Source organism: Pongo pygmaeus, chromosome 1 (assembly GCF_028885625.2).
Source record: "Pongo pygmaeus isolate AG05252 chromosome 1, NHGRI_mPonPyg2-v2.0_pri, whole genome shotgun sequence".
Lineage (NCBI taxonomy): Eukaryota > Metazoa > Chordata > Mammalia > Primates > Hominidae > Pongo > Pongo pygmaeus.
The window spans coordinates 188433959-188452175 of record NC_072373.2 but is presented as its reverse complement, the minus strand read 5'-3'; the positions used below and the strand labels follow the sequence as shown (position 1 = coordinate 188452175).

The 18217-nt window shown below is 38.9% G+C and overlaps 1 protein-coding gene across 7 annotated transcripts in view; it reads right to left on the bottom strand.

Moving 5' to 3' along the window:
• FOXJ3 (forkhead box J3) overlaps positions 1-18217 on the bottom strand; it is a 158395-nt gene that overhangs the window by 27415 nt on the left and 112763 nt on the right. For 5 of the 7 annotated variants that reach the window (XM_054492501.2, XM_054492486.2, XM_063657188.1 and 2 more), the window contains one exon: positions 1673-1774. The exons of the other annotated variants lie outside the window; for them this stretch is intronic. In XM_054492501.2, coding sequence (XP_054348476.1) covers positions 1673-1774 — 102 coding nt within the window. The remainder of the gene's footprint in view (positions 1-1672; positions 1775-18217) is intronic. 7 annotated transcript variants of the gene reach the window in all.

The following is an 18217-nucleotide window of genomic DNA, read 5'->3' as shown; positions in this document are numbered from 1 at the left end:
GTCTCCCTGGCTGAATGACTGCTCTAGGCTACTGCTCTCTGTGTAGCCCCTATGCCATGCACTGAGAATCGGGAAATGTACCAAAGGAAAATGTACAAAGCTTATCTCAATGTGTTTACCTATTCTCTGGGCTCCTGAACCTGAAGCCCTGGCTGTCTCAGTTTCCAATACCTCCCTCTTCTTTTTTTTCAATCAAGGAGGTGGGTGGGGAGGGGTGTGTGGCTATGTATGTCTGGTATTTTACACAGATAGGCAGAAAGGTTAATCTAATACCAGTTAATCTAATCCAGTCATATCTGGATGCAGAAAACCAAAATCTTCAGCTCCTTTGACATCACATTATTCGGTCATAAAGTCCCATCATTACTACTTCCTAATTGTTTCCTAGTAACCACACTATCATCTATGTTTAGGTCTTCATCACCACTTAGACTACTGCACAGAGCAGTATTAGGTATTTCTGATTCTAACCCAACCACTTCACCAGAAATTCTCACCTAACTGGTCACCATTAGAGATCATTTTTTAAAGTACGTATTTCTGGGCCCTATTCATAATGACACAGTAACTGATTTGGTAGAACTGCAATGGAATCCTGGGATTACCACCACTACCACCACCCACCACCCCCCAACTGCCCCATAAACCCTCTCTCTAAGTGACTGTGATGTAATTATTCCAGAGACTGCCATGTGGGAAGAATCATTCCTCTATGCCTAGGCTACCAGTTTCCTTTCTGAACTAGAAATATGAATATGTCACTCTGATTATAATCTGTCATCTGTTTAATCATTATCTTTCTACAAGTAAAAGGATCCTAGGAGTACCATATTAGTGCAATGATGTATGTGTATGTGTTCATATTTATGTGTGTGCGTGAAGTGGAAGAATGACAGTCAGGGAGAGGGAAAGAGAAAAAGAGGGTGAAAGCTAGAGGGAGAAAATGAAAACAAGACTGAAAGAGAATCTAAGCAGAAGTATGAGAGATGTGTGGCTCTGGAGTATTCATGGTCTAGTAGGGAAGAAAACAGATGAACAAAACTGGATTCATGAACCTCCCAGAGTCTTTTTAGGGTTTTGAGATGTAAGATTAAGAAACTGTCTTATAAAGAAGAGACAGATATATACCTGTATCCCACTAGGTATATAATGACAAAGTTTTGACTCAACCATCAAAATGTAGCAAACAACCATGTACTATTTCTGGCTATATTCCTAGACTTGAATATCATGAAAATAGGTAGACCACCATCCCAGTGAACTCTATGAGGCTGTCCAATTATTTATTTTACTAGATTCTGTTAACTCCCCAGAATTTGACAATCTTTTTCTCAACCACATATCTGGAGAGGCAATTAACGATCCTGAAACAAATTGACTCAATAAAATGCTGGCTCACAAATTCTATCAACGGGAACTGTGAGAGCCAAGAATTTTTAAACGAGTATAGAACTTCTCAATAAGGACCTTCCAATTTCTCCTGAGAGATATTTTGTTCTAATTTGTGCATATCTCAAAACATTCTGAATTTAGCCTTCAAGCTACCATGCATAGGGTAGACAAATTTATATAATCTTTAAACTGAACCATATAGGATTCTATCATTATTACAAAGGCAAATTAAATGTACTACTCAATGACATTTCAATAATGTTTAAAAAAATGAAATTACTTTGTTAGTCACAGTGTTGATTGCCAGAGTTGGAGAGGCACTTCCCGAAATAATACACTCCATTCCCAAAGAATCTGAATCTATGCTATATGGAGTTGAGGCCTAAAATACAAGAACAAAATAAATAATTATTAGCTCATATATCCAGCAACTTTAACACAGTTTGAAGGGATCTCATCAAATTCTTGAACATCCAGTTTTGTGCTTTGTTTCTGAAAATGAATTTAAATCACTAGTGAAATCTCTTCTACTATATTTTAGTATGCTACTGACTTGATATTACAAAGTCCTTTGGTATGGCTACTCTCTAACAACTCTTTTAATTTACTGCAGGATAGGCTGACAAAAATTAGAAACAAACTTCTGTAGTGAAAATTGCTAATGATCCCCTAATATCCATTCTCCCCTCATCCCTTTCAGTAATAGATATTTACAGTATCTACTCATGTCTGCCCAGCCACAGACTACCTGTCTAGATTCATGAAGAGCTACCTGCGGCCATGTGACTACAGTGTGACCAATGGGATGTGAGCAGGAGTGATGTGTGCCACTTCTGGGTCATGTCTTTGAAAGAAACCTGCTTGCCCACCGAAATTCATTCGTTCTTTCTCTCTTATTGCAGATTTAAGACAGATATGGTAGTGGTGATCTTGCTTAACCATAAATAGCTGAGGGTAATACCCTGGGAAAATACTGGAAAAACAGGATTAGAAGGAACCTCAACATCTGAATGACCTTGTGAAACAGAGCTGTTTATATCTCTGACCCACCCGTCAGTTTGGGCTTCTACCTGACAGAGAAATAAATCTCTCTGGTTTAAGCCAGTTATAGATGTTTAAAACTTTTGCTATTTATTTTTATTGATACATATTAGATGTACACATTTTGAGTATACATGTGATAATTTAATACATTCATATAATCAAACGAAAAATTTGAGATATCCTCAAATTTTATTTATCTTTTGTTTATACTGGGAATATTCAAATTATTCTCTTCTAAGCTATTTCAAAATATACAATCAATTAATGTTAACTACAGCCACCCTACTGATTTATCAGACATCAGGTCTTATTTCTTCTTCTTCTTCTTCTTCTTCTTCTTTTTTGGGATGGAGTCTCGCTCTGTTGCCCAGGCTGTAGTGCAGTGATGCAATCTCGGCTCACTGCAACCTCCACCTCCCATGCTCAAGCGATTCTCCTGCCTCAGCCTCCCAAGTAGCTGGAATTACAGGTGTGTGTCACCACACCTGGCTGATTTTTGTATTTTTAGTAGAGACAGGGTTCACCATGTTGGCCAGGCTGGTCTCGAACTCCTGACCTAAAGTGATCCACCTGCCTCAGCCTCCCAAAGTGCTACTACAGGCGTTGAGTCATCATGCCCAGCCAGTTCTTATTTCTTCTATCTAAGTGTATATTTATATCCATTAATCAACCTGTCTTCATCTCCCTTCCCCCTACCCTTCCTGGCCTCTGATAAGCACCAATCTACTTTCTATCTTCATGTAATCCACTTTTTTAGCTACCACGTATGAGTGAGAATACGCAATATTTGTCTTTCTGTGAGTGTACATCAGTTATAGTTTTATTTTTCTTCCTTTGCTAGAGCAACTGAACAATCTCCTAAATATACTTCATATGTACTGTTTAGAGTTAACATGGGTGTTAAAAACAATACAGAAAGTTTTCTGCTATTAGAATTTTGAATATATACATTGTGATAACTCCTCTCTCTAAGAAACGGTTTTTATTGCTTTATTGAGCCCTCAAAAGTTCAACTCCAATGGTAAATGTTAAAGAGGGGCAAACAGAAGTAATTTATGATTATGACGCTAGCTACATATATATTCCCTCTCTGGCAAAAACTATTTGTCCCACACATGATCCTAATTGTACATGCATTTCTAAAAGATCATACCAGATGAGCGAGAGAGCAATTTCACCAAGACACATTTTGAAATTAATCTATCCTTTAATCCCTCAGCATTTTCCTCATTCTAGATAATCTAATCAACCTTCGGGCAGAGAATAGGGATCTTGATTGAAAAAGACCAGAGCTACACCCACAAGCTAGAATCCAGCACTTAGGTCCCAGGTACACATTGAGAGCAAGGTGAAATAGAGCAAGCTATAAAAACAACTCTATTTATGCCTCAGTTTTAGTGCCAGCCAACCAAGCTATAATTAAGTTAACACAGAAGATTACTTTAGAAAGGTACAAATCTCATATTCCCTTAACTCAACTCAGTCATCTCAGTCTGAACTATTGGTTCACTAATTCTCATTCTTCCCTTCTGGTAGGAAAAGGGAAACTTTTGTTATCTGATTTCACGTAAATTACTCAAACTTTATGCTTGTTTTCTCATCTATAAAAAGAGGATTATGCTACTTCCTTTAGAGGTCTGTTAAGAATATCAACACAGTATTTCATGTAAAGCGCTTAGCATGGTAACTGAAACACACAGTAAGTGCTGGCCACTATGATGACCACTAGAATATACCTGCTACTGATGCCAAGGATCTGCTGATACAAAGAAATACTCATCCCTCAACAAAATACTAGCAAACCATATTCAACAGTTCAGTAAAAGGATTATTCACCATGATCAAGTGGGATTTATCCCTGGGATGTAAGGCTGACTCAATATACACGCATTAATAAATGTGATTCACCATATTAAGAGAATCAAAGACAAAAAGAATAAAGGATCATCCCAAAAATATTTTTAAAAGCATTTGACAAAATTCAATATCCTTTCATGACAAAAACGCTCAACAAATAAGGTATAGAAGGAACATTCCTCAACACAATAAAGGTCATATATAATAAGTCCATAGCTAACACCATACTCAATGGTGAAAAGTTAAAGGTTTTTCCTCTTAAGACCAGGAACAAGACAAGGATGCCCACTGTCACCATTTCTATTCAACATAGTACTGGATGGCCTAGCCAAGGCAATTAGGCAAGAGAAGGAACTAGAGATGCTCTTCGACTTATGGTGGGGTTACATTCCAATAAACCCATCATAAACTGAAACTACCGTAAGTCAAAAATGCACTTAATGTACTTAACCTACTGAACATCACAGCTCAGCCTAACCTACCTTAAACATATTCAGAACAATTACACATTAAGCCACACATGAGCAAAAGCATCTATTTTATAATAAAGTGTTAAATATCTCATGTAATTTATTGAATACTATATTGAAGGTGAAAAACAGAATGGTTGTATAGGTACTCGAAGTACTGTTGCTACTGAATATGTGTTGCTTTTGCACCATCATAAAGTCAAAAAATTGTAAGCCAAAACATTCTCTAAGTCAGGTACTATCTACAAAAGGCGTCCAAATAGGAAGCAATGAAGTGAAATTGTCTTTGCTGACATGCTCTTACATAGACCAAATCCTAAAGACTTCAACAAAAACAGAACAGTATTCAGTAAAGTTGTAAACAAATTCAGTAACGTTGCAGGATACAAGATTAACCTATAAAAATCAATAGCATTTCTATACACTAACAACAAACTATCTAAAAAAGCTATTAAGAAAACAATTCATTTTCTCTTTCTCCAAGATGGTAGATTAAAGGGATTAACATGCCCCTCCCACTTGGAAAAATAAAATCATGTGTAGAGATTCATGCTGTTAACTTTTTTTCCTAGAAGCAACACAGGAACTTAACAGAAAAATTGAAAGAAAATGCAGACCTTTTGAAATAAGTGGCGGGCAGCAGCCTACACCATGAAGCAGGTAGAAAACTGTGTCTCTAGAGCTTGAGTGGGAGAGAGACTTCCTCCATGACACATACTCCCACTAGGGAGTCAGGCCAGTGGGAATTGCCTTAACCCTACCCAGGTATAAAATTCCTTAACCCAATCCAGGCCACGGGGGAATGCCTTAATGCTACCCAGTGCTGGAGCTGACTTAATGAGCAGTGGGGAGAATATGAGGAGAAGCGGCATCACGACATGCTTTACATCCATTCCCAGACTCCAGCAGGCCCGGAGGGAAGCCATTCCTGATCCTATCTCAGGGAAGACTGCCAGCTAATTCAGGCAGAGGTCACAGGTTGAGAGACGCTCCCAACTGAGACTTGCGATATAATCTTGAGTGCAGATGGAACCTCCTGGTCAGAACCAAGGGGCAAGTGAGAAGTGTGCTACAGCCACAGGTGCAGGAGCTGGGTGTCCCTGCTTTGCAGGCAGACCTGGAGGCATATGGCCTGAAAACTGTGGTTTCTGTCTTGGCTGGGAAGGCTTATAGCCTGGGGCAGTTTTGAGTTCTAAGTGCAGGCTGCCTATAACCCAACTAGCTGCTGCTAGCAGAACACTGGGTGTGAGACCTGTGTTGCCAAGTCTGTGGGAGCTGAGTGGGGCTTAATGCCATTTGCTACACCCGATGCCCCGTGCAGATTATTTTATGCATCAGAGGCAGCTGTGCTCCACCCTGTAACACCATCCCAACAGCCACGGAACTGCCCTCTGACCCCCACTGGGGCCACTGCTTGCACCCACATGTGAAAAGCCAGAGTGCAGACTTGCTTGACCTGGCCCCCATCTGGCTTTGTCCCTTCACTCGCTCTGGTAGCATAACACAACAGACTGGAACTTTGGAAAGCTCCATGGCCCTGTCTATGGCCTGAGACACCAGAGTACCTTGGGTAACATAAGGCAAGCACAAATCCCACCACTACCACCATAGTTGGTGTTCTTTTGCAAGCACCACCTCTTGAGGCCAACCAGCACAGCCCATTACAACATCTGCAGGGACAATAACACCACCCTGAGGAAGGAGAAATTTTTTGCATGACCTAGCTATCGTCACTGCCTGTATCACCCTGGCTAACCAGAAGGTCTTGAGTCTGTCCACGTGCCCAGTACATTACTACTACAGTTGGCATTTGAGAAAGCCAACACAAATCTCAAGGAGATTTCCTTGAGATAACCAAGGAAATCTCATAGTCTACATAACTCCCTTCCCACCCCCATCAGAGCTGGTGCTGGTACCCGCTGCTGGGAGACTAGAGGACAGGTCACATCACTGAATCCCTTGCATACATTCCCCAGCACCAGACTGGAGTGTGGCAACCCCACTGAGCAGCTACACCCAGAAGAGCAGCAAGCTCCACAGTAGTCTGGCCCTCAGGGACTGCTACTCCCAAGGGAAGGGGCAGGGCGGGGAGTGTACTACATTAAGGGAGCACCTCATGAGACAAAAGAAACCAGACTGCAGGCCTCAAGTCCTTTAACTTTCCACTTGTGGGGGAGTTTCTTTTATCAGAGAAACATGGGCAGTGCTAAGCTCAGTGGGGAAAGTTTGTTTGGCTCTACCCCAAAGTCAGGCGGCCCTGGTGCTCGTGAAGGGTCTTGAAGATTGGGATTTCTTCTCCTCTTGCCCATCATTGCTGACACAGCTGGGGCCTCTCCCATGGGACCTTGGCATGGGTGCATCTGTAGATACTCTTCCTGGAACACTTTGGGGTAACTGCATCCTTATAGGAGGTGTGCCCTCCAGATTCAGGCTTCCATGAGAGGTAGAGTCATAATCCCTTTTTACATGGAACATCACATTCCTGCAGATGAAAGGGATGCCTGTCTGATCTGAATAGCTGGAACATCTGGTCAGGGGTGTGACTGGGAGGTGACTGTTTTCCTGCTGGCCTGAAAGACAGCTTTGGGGGTTTCCTTCCTTCGCCCTTGAAAAGACCTCAGTGCATTTCACTAAGAGCTTCCCTAGCAGCCCCTGCCAAGGCTGGGAACTTTGCCCACCACTGGGGTAATGCCTTTACTACCTCCTTTGGCCATACCTGTGGATACCTCCTATCAGCCTGAAGCCTAAACTATTCAACTCAGTGAATAAAGTACTGGAGGAGAAAATTTTTAAATGCACGCCACTGGGGAACAAGATAAGCTTAAACAGACCTCTGCCATTCCAGCTCCACTGGAGATAGTGAGCCTGCTCACACATCCAGCACAATGCTACTACAACCAGCATCTGAGAAAGCCACTACACAAAGATTCTCTGTAACCAAGAAACTATAGAGTTTTCACCACGGAAAGCACCCAGAGCCAAAGCTGGGTGACAATAAACTAAAAACATTAAAGTTACATCCTGGAGTAGTGAGGGTGAGGGGGGCCGGGGGAAGGTAAGAAATGAAAAGACACAGTTGAATCAAAAATAAATTCAAAAATAATTAGAAGTGGCTGGGCACAGTGGCTCATGCCTGTAATCCCAGCACTTTGGGAGGTGAAAGTGGGTGGATCATTTGAGGTCAGGAGTTCGAGACCAGCCTGGCCAACATGGTGAAACCCCATCTCTACTAAAAATACAAAATTTGGCTGGGCATGGTGGCATGCACCTGTAATCCCAGCTACTCAGGAGGCTGAGCCAGGAGAATGGCTTGAACCCAAGAGGTGGAGGTTGAGCCAAGATGGTGCCACTGCACTCCAGCCTGAGCGACATAGCAAGACTCCGTCTCAATAATAACATAATTTAAAAAGTTAATTGTGAGTTTACTCAAAGAAATACAAGGTGAAAATACAACAGAAAAAATTTTTAAAAATTCACGATATGAAGGAAAAATTTTCTAAAGAGACAAGTATTTTAAAGCAAAGCTAATCAGAACTTCGGAAATAAAAGACCTATTTAGAGAACTACAAAATGTGGTACAAAGTTTTAACAACAGACTAGACCAGGTAGAAAAAAATAATTTCAGAGGTCGAAGACAAGGCTTTCAGGTTAACCTCATCAGATAAAAATAAAGAAAAGAAATGAACAATCTCCAAAATATATGGGATTGTGTAAAAGAGCCAAACCTAAGAATCATAGGTGTTCCTGAGGGAGAAGAAAAAGTTAAAATTTGGAAAACCTATTTGAGGGAATAATTAAGGAAAATTTCCCTGGTCTTGCTAGAGATACAAGAAGCTCAAAGAACTTCTGGGAGATTCACTGCAAAAAGGACATCACCAAAGGCATGGACTCATCAGATTATCTAAAGTCAAAGTGAAAGAAAGACGTCTAAGAGCAGTTAGACAAAAGCATCAGGTAACCTATAGAAGAAAACCTATCAGACTAACAGCAGACTTCTCAGCAGAAACCTTACAAGCCAGAAGGGCTTGGGGTCCTATCTTTTCTCCTTAACAGTATAACTGTCAGCCAAGAATTTTGTATCTAGCAAAAACAAAAAACAAAAAAAACCTGTTTCGTAAGTGAAGGAGAAATAAAGTCTCTCAGAAAAGGAAATGCTAAGGAAGCTTGTCAATAATAGGCCTGCCTACAAGAAATGCTAAAAGGAGTTCTTGAAACAAAAGGTTGATGTGCAAAAGAATAGAAACTCCTGAAAGTATAAACTTCACAGGGCTTGTGAAACAATAACACAAGGAAGAAAACAAAGTCACCATGTAACAATCAACAGCATGACTGGAACAGTATCTCACATCTCAATATTAATGTTGAATGTACAGGTCTAAATGTTCCACTTGAAAGATATACACTGGCTGAATGGATTAAAAAAAAAATCACAAACTAAGTATCTGCTGTCTTCAGAAGACACACCTAACATGTAAGGATTCTTAAAGACTCAAGATAAAGGAGTGAAAAAAGATATTTCTGGCAAATGGAAGCCAAAAGCAAGCAGGAGTAGCTATTCATATATCATATAAAAAAGACTTTAAAACAACAACAGTTAAAAAAAAAAAGACACGATTATATAATGATAAAAGGATCAATTCAACAAGAAGATATAACAAACCTAAATATACATGCACCTAACTCCAATGCCCCCAGATTCATAAAATCACTAGTACTAGAGCTAAGAAAAGAGACATGGTACACATACACAATGGAATATTATTCAGTCTTTAAAGAACAGGAAATTCTGTCTAGGGGGCATTATGCTAAGTGAAATAAGCCAGCCACAGATAGAAAATACTGTATAATTTCACTTACATGTGGATTCTAAAAAAACCCCAAACTCATAAAAGCAGAGAATAGAATGGTGATTACCAGAAGCGGGAACAGGCAAAGAGGAGACACTGATCAATGGGTACAAAGTTCTGGTGTTCTATTGCACATCCCAATGACTACAGTTAATAATATATTGTATATTTCAAAATAGCTCAGAGGATTTTAAATGTTCTCACCACAAATGATATCTGAAGTGATAAACTAGCCTAATTTGATCATTCTACAATGTATATATGTGCTGAAACATCACATTGTACCCCATAAATATATACAATTATTGTCAATTAAAAATAAAATAAAAGTAAAAACAAAGGAATACTCAATGGTGACTAACAAGAAAGATGACAGCTTTGGTATGAGGCACTGTACTCCCACATAGCATCAACTATTACAAAACAGTAAATTAAACAAACAAAAAAAAGCTTTTAATTATTTTTTCATGAATACTTCAGTTTCAATAGAGACAGTAAAGGCACACTCTTCACATACTCTGACATACTCAGTAGTATGGTACATATTTTTATTTATAGGTGCACTGATTCTATGTTCTTAATAGGCAAAAAGTAGTCTGATCAGTAAAGCCAATAGATCCAGGCATCCCAAAATGTATTTGGATAATTTATTACAGCAGCCATCAACCGAAATTCCGGACAAAGAAAGTATCAATGAATCTAATCTGCTGGCACCGGTTAGCTCAAGAAAGGTCCTTTCTGGAGTTCCCTAATCATACCCATTTGAGTTCCACTTCCTGTTTGGCAGTGCGATACCCCTATAGACCAACCTTCTGCTGATAACTATAAAGTATGATGGTGAGAAAAAAAACAGCTTCCTGAGCATTCCAAAGGGTAAATAAAATAGGCAGGTTGGGGAGGTAAGTCAAAACTTAGGAAGAATGTGGGTGAATTTCCTGTTTTGCTGCAGCTTTGCCCCAAGATTAGGCAATAGATGTGGAGTGCAGACAGCTAAAGCTGTTCTTCTGTCAGGAGGAACTAGGGAAAAGACCCGAGGTAAACACAGCCAGCCACCAAAGAGAAAAGGGAATCCCGTAAGAGAGGAAGTTGAAAGAGATTCCATAATCCTGTGTATGACACAGCACAAATGTGCCAGGCTGAGGCCTGAACCATGCATATACAGATTTGCATCAAAGCAGAGGCTTAAGGATCAAATTGAAATTGGAACCACTATTCACAGAAGGTGAAAGAGAAAGCTTACAGTGTAACACAGTTAAGCCAGGTAAAGTACAGATATCAATATTCTATAGATTATTATAGAACCCAGAGTCCATAAAAACATAATATTCACAATGTCTAGGACACAATCCAAAATTACCTAGCACACAAGTAACGGAAAATATAGCCCATTCTTGGCAGAAAGGGAAATCTACAGATGCCCACTCCAAAAAAAGACTGAGTTGTTGGAATTATGAGACAAGGATTTTAAAACAGCTACTATAATTATTTATGCTCAATGAAATAAAGTTAAAAAAACACTTGAATGGAAATATAATAAAGGAAATCTCAAGAGAAAAATAAAAAAATCAAAATTTTAGAATGGAAAAATATCCAAAAGAAAAATATATCAATGGATGACCTTAATAATGAAATGGAAATGAGTAAGTAAAGAATCAGTAAACTTAAAGGCGGATCAGTATAACCAATCTGAAGAACCAAAAGCTTATGAAAAAAAGAACAGAGCCTCAGAAAGCTGTGGGACAATCTCAAAAGGTCTAATGTATATCTGTGATTTCTGGAAGAACAAAGAGAGAAAAGGGCAGAAAAAAATAGAGGAAATAATGACCAAAATCTTTGAAAATTTAGTAAAAGACAAATTTAACAAATTCAAGAAGCTCAGCAAACCCCAATAAAAATAAATGGAAGGAAAAACCACACTTAGATACATCATAATCAAATTCTTGAAAATAAAGATAGAAAAAAGCTAGAGAAAAACTACATATCACATGCAGGTAAACATCGACTGGGAAATGACTGTGGATTTCTCATCAGAAATGATGGAGGTCATAAGACAGTGAACATCTTTAAAGTGCTAAAATAAAACAGAATTATCAATTCAGACTGTATATCTAATAAAAAATACTCTTCAAAAATGAAGGCAGGCTGGGTGTGGTGGCTCACACACCTAGCACTTTGGGAGGTGGGGACGGGAGGATCACTTGAGGCCAAGAGTTTGAGACCAGCCTGGTCAACATAGTGAGACACCCATCTCTAAGGGGGAAAAAAATTTATATATCATATCATATACATATATATGTGAAACAGAAAATTTTTAAAAATGAAGGCAAAATAAATACATTTTCAGGGAAAGAAAAACTAAGTGAATTTGTTGCTAGGAAACCTGCGCTATAAGAAAGTTCTTTAGGCAGGGGAAAATTATAGCAAAGAAAAAACCTGGACCTTCTGAAACAAATGAAAGCACCAGAAATGGTAGACACTGGGTAAATATAAAAGACTACTGTTTTCCTCTTAAGTTTTAAAAATCACATAAATTATTTAAGGCAAAAGTTATAACACTGTCTTATGAACATCTACAGATGTAACACATATTACAACTATGGGGTATAGTGAGGGAAAGAACAAAGAGGATCTACATGGTTGGAAGATTTTTACATTTATATGAAGTGATACACTAATAACTGAGTAGATTGCAAAAGGTTAAGGATGTACACTGGAATTCCTAGATATAAATAAATAAATAGGAATAGCTAAAAAGCCAACAGATAAATTAAAATGAGATACTAAAATATATCCAAAATAATCTAAAAGAAGGCAGGAAAAGGGAAAAGAGATGAAACTAAAAACAGAGGTCAAACAGAAAACAAAACATAAACCTAAATCAGTCATATTAATGATTCCATTAAATGTTAAGTAAATGCTCAATGAAAAGGCAAAGACTTTCAGAGAGGCTAAAAAAGCAAGACTGATAAATGCTGTCTCCAAGAGCCACACTTTCAAATATATAGATCTGGGGTAGAGGGGAGGAGAGGAACAGGAAAACTGTCTCTATTTGCAGATGACACAATTACTTATGACAAATCGCAAGAGGCATCTTCAAATAACTATTAGAACTAACAAGATAATAAAATACAAAGTTAATATACAAAAATTAATTATATTTTTATATACTAGCTACAAGCAATTGGAAAATGGATTTAAAAATACTTTGCAATAGGCTGGGCGCAGTGGCTCACTCCTGTAATCCCAGCACTTTGGGAAGCCGAGGGTGGCGGATCACAAGGTCAAGAGATCAAGACCATCCTGGCCAACATGGCGAAACCCCATCTCTACTAAAAATACAAAACTTCGCTGGGCGTGGTGGTGTGCGCCTGTAGTCCCAGCTACTTGGGAGGCTGAGGCAGAAGAATGGCTTGCACCCGGGAGGCAGAGGTTGCAGTGAGCCGAGATCGTGCCACTGCATTCCAGCCTGGCGACAGAGCAAGACTCCACCTCCAAAAAAAAAAAAAAAAAAAAATCCTTACAATACCGTTGAAAAACAAAATACTCAGGATTAAATCTAACAGGAAGCATCCATGTCTCCATGCTGAAAACCAAAAAACACTCCTTAGAGAAATTAAATTAGACCTAATGAATGGAGAAATATAACATTTTTATGGATTAGAATATTCAATATTGCTAGGATGTCAATTTTCTCCAGATCACTGCTTACCTGGGGACAAGAGTAGAGTGAACTTCTGGGGATGATGAAAATGTTCATGTGCCACTGTTGATAATTTCACAGTTGTATAGATCCCAAAACTCCTCAACTTATAAACTTGAAATACGCAGTTAACTGTACAACTATCCCTCAATAGTGTTGTAAAAAAACAAAATCCTACCCATTCATCACAATGATCTCTTACGAAACTTTTCATGATCTCCATCTCTAACCAGACAGGATTTCCACCATTTTTAACCCCCAGGAAATTCTACTTAGACATACATATTGGAGACAACATGCAGTGCTCTCACATAATGTACACTCAGTAGTTTTCCCAATTGAAATAAATATTTATTCAGTTCTACAGCTAAGAGTAGGCATGCAGATTGCAATTCTTCCTGTGCTTACTTACACCCTTTCCTTTAACTAAATCCTCACTCTTTCTCAGACTCCACCTCAGAGACGGAAGGCACACAGTGAGGGAATCACTTAATCAACAAAACCACTCTGGTATTATAATTGAGAAATTGAATTACAAATAACAGCATGACAACAATTTCAGATACATGTCCAGATGGAGAGTATCCCACCTAGAAAAATGTTCTCTTTTCTATTTATCCATCTATCCTCCAGTTCTTTTACTGATTATACTTGTAATCACCTTCAGGTGATTGTAAACACCTTCAGGAAAAAGTAATGTGTATTTCTTCCACCTTTGTTCCAAAAAAAGCTGGATAATTGCAGATAATGTGTTGATTTTTCCTCAAGGGCCAATATGTTTAGGATAGTTGAGTTGACATATCTGGCCTCTTCTCCCTCATATAACTTTTATAACAATGCATTGTAAGATTTTAGGCAAAACTATCCACAGCAATTTCCTCCTAACTGATCTTTTGCCCTTGTTCCCTTACCACTTATATTCTACATAACAGCTAGAGTGACCGTGTTAAAATTTAAGTCACATCATGTCACTACTCTATTCATATCCCTCCAATGGCTTTCCACCTCCCTCAGAATAAAGACTGTCTTTACAATGGCTTACAAAGCCCTGCACAATTTGCCTCCTGCTCCCACCCCTTACTTCTCTAATGTGAAGTTCTATCACTACTCCTCCCTCCTCAAACACTGTCCAGCCACAGTAGCCTCCTTGTTGTTTCTCACCATGCCAAGTACATCACTACCTCAGAGCCTTTGCACTTTGTAGGACAGCAGATTCCCAGGCCTGTACAGCTGACAATCCACTTACATCTATATAAAGAAACTACAGCCAGAAAAATTAAATACATATTCTAAGTTATAACATACAACTTTAAAACTAGGTCTCCAAACTTCCAGGTTAGTTCAGGAGTCCTCTCTTTTCCACAGTTTCACTTTCTGCAGTTTCAGTTTCCTGTGATCAACCATGGTCTAAAAATATTAAAGAAAAAAATTCCCGAAATAACCAATTCATAAGTTTTAAATTGCATGTTATTCTGAGCAGGGTGATAAAATCTTGTATCACCCCACTCTGTCCCACCTGGGACATGAATCATCCCTTGTCCATCATATCCACTTTGTATACACTACCAGCAGCCCTCTTGGTTATCAGATTGACTGTTGTGGTACCGCTTTATTACTGTTGTTGTTAACCTCTTACTGTGCCTAATTTATAAATTAAACTTTATCACAGGTATGCCTGTTTAGGAAAAAAACATGGTATATATAGGGTTCAGTGCTATCTGGTTTCAGGCAGCCACTGGGGGTCTTGGAACGGTATATACCCCTCACGGAGGTCTACTGTACCATTTCCCAAAAATCTTGTACCAAATAAAAATGATACCCTCATGACTTTATAACATAACTTGACTTTGTGCTTACTATGTAAAAACATGGTAAAATAGTAACCTAAACAGAAACTTTAGGTCTTTAAATGATGTTAAAACACAAAGCAATCTAAAGTTTTGGGTGCCCAGCATGGGGGCTTATGCCTATAATCCTAGCACTTTGAGAGGCCAAGGCAGGAGGTCTCAGCCAGGTGTTTGACACAAAGAAAGACTTGTCTCTACAAAAATAAGAAAAACTAGCTGGGCATAGTGGCATGTACCTATAGTCCCAGCTAATGCTAATCAGGAAGCTAAACAGTTGAGGACAGCTTGAGCCCAGGAGGTCGAGACTGCAGTGAGCCATGGTCACAACACTGCATTCCAGCCTGGGCAACAGAGTGAGACTTTGTCTCCAACAAATAAAGTTTTGGAGTTTTCTTTTTAGAATTTCCATTTTCTACCACTGGCAACACCCCTATCCTCACTCCTAGCAGCTTTAAATGTTCAGACAGTTTACATTTCCAACAGGTGCATTATTTCCTAATTATAACTCTTTCAAAGTACCTTACCTGGGCTAAGCATACAACAGAAACACAGAAAATATTTGAAATCACTACCCATATGCAATAGTCACATTCAGAGTTCCAACTTCTTCTGTAAAAGTGTTGAATGCGTCACTTATATTTTTTAACTCTGAATATGGAACTTAGGCACACAAAGCAGTGACCGGGAAGAGACTATTTCAATTACATGAAACAATACACTCAAAAAGATACACCGTTGAGTCTACTAATTTAAGAGGAACAGTTGTGCATATACACACTTGAAAAGAGACAAAGTATGTTTTTAAAGGATTTCTTGGACTAGGAATTGAAAATCCAGGAGGCTGCAAAGGAAAAAACAAAAACAAACGGTCTGAAAACACATTCCACCAATAGAAAAAAAGTAAAGACATAGCAAAAACCATCCAAACCCTCCCAAATCCCACCTACACTCTGAAGGTTGCTTACTACAAATAACAGCAATTTTCTCCTTGAGGGCTTTTTTTCTGATTGGGAAGCATGCTTTGGCTTCATGCAGGGCAAGCCAAAGGTGCTGAAAAGCTAAAGTCCCTAGAAGCATCACTCAATTAATGAGAAGGAAGAACTGATGGATAAATATCCCACTCGTTCGCCTGCAGTTCTAAACTGCCTCCCGGAGTCCCCAGTGAGATTGAGCTCTAAGTGCTAACAGTTTTAACTTACTGGGTAATTTACCCTTATTGGCTTCATTCCCTGTCCTATCTCCTTGCCCTACTTTGCAAGGATCATCCCTCAAACTACCTGTGCTCAACTCCTTGTCTGCTTCTGAGGAAACCCAAACCATGGCAGACAACTTTTCTTTTTCTCAAAAGAAAAGTCTCCTAGGATAGATACAAAATCTTCCTTTAATGCAATAGTTCTCAAATTTTTAGTCTCAGGACAATAATCATTAATTCATTTAAAACCAACAAGAATAAACATACATGTTAACACAATATTATTTTGCATAAAACATTCTCCAAAACAAAAATATTTAGAAGAATGGCATTAATTTACATATTTTTAATTGCTTTAACGCTTGCCATTATAGAAGACACATCTGCCTCAGCATTCAATCTATGGCAAAATCACATGTCATGTAGTCTCTAGAAAAGTTGTGAGCGATAATGAATGAAAAAAGCAAAGAACATCTGAGTTTCATTATGAACATAGTTCTGACCTCATGTGCTGCCTGAAACAGCCTCATACACAGAGAACTACTGAGACAGCATCACAAGTTTCTATAAGCAAAGAATAACATTAGAAAATAGCCAAGACAAAAGATTTAAGTTAAAAAGGGGGTTGGGGGATCAAAGAATGAATAGACAAGAATATGATTTCTTGATTATCAACATGATAAAAATAACTTGGAGCACTCACTGTTTTGAGGCTTTTCTTTCTTTTCTTGAGAAAGGGTCTTGCTCTGTTGCTCAGGCTGGAGTGTAGTGGCACAATCATGACTCACAGCAACCTCAAACTCCTGGGCTCATGCAATCCTCTGGCCTCAGCCTCCCCAGTAGCTGTGACTAGAGGCAGGTGCCACCACACCAAGTTTTTTTTTTTTCTTATGATAGAGATGGAGAGGTGGGTCTTATCTTGCTGCCCAGGACTCTCAAAGTGCTGCGATTACAGGCATGATCCACTGCTAAAAAACTACCTAAGATATATGTTCCCTCTTCTACTCCTTGACACTAGTTTCCTTGGAATAGTTTAATTGCTTGCAAGCCCAAATTAAAAAGCAAAATGCAAAAACGTCAGGAAACTGGCCAAGCACAGGTGACTCACACCTTAATCCCGGTACTCTGGGGGGCAAGGCAGGAGAACTGCTTGAGCCCAGGAGTTTGAGACCAGCCTGGGAAATGTAGCAAGACCCTGTCTCTATTTAAAAAAAAAGAAGAAAAAAAAAAGGATATAATAAGTTGAAAAATAAGGAATTACTGTCTTTCTTGGATTCCATGCTCAGTCAACCATACTGACCTGTCTTGCGCTTTGAGGGCATTCCTTTTTACGACCAGTTTTTCACCTTCCAAATCCCACTTATCTGCCCTATTTCAGTTCATCCATCAGGCCTCCAATTAACATCACTTCTTTAAGAAAACCTTCCCTGATTCTTAGATTGTTATGCCTCTCTGCTACATGGCCCCACAGTTCTCAAAAACCCTTATCTTTCTGTGACCACATAATTTATCATCCACAGTCTATTTGGAGAATGAATGCGGAACCAGTAGTTATGCTGAGACAATAAGCAACACCAGGAATATACATTCATCCTACCTTATCAGTTTATCTTCCCTGCTTGAGTAAGAGCTTCATGAGGAGAGGGTATGACTGTCTTGTTTACCAACTGTTCCCTCAACACTTAACTCAGTGCTTAGAATACAAAAGGTGTGGTCTGATAAGCATGAATTTTTATAATGCAAATTAACTTCAGAAAGGAAAATCTTATCCAGACAAAATTAACTACTGTGTTCCCACTCAAATCCTAATACTTTTCCACCCAATACCTTTAAAAAGACCTCTTATCTTGTGTTTACTCCTACCTTTC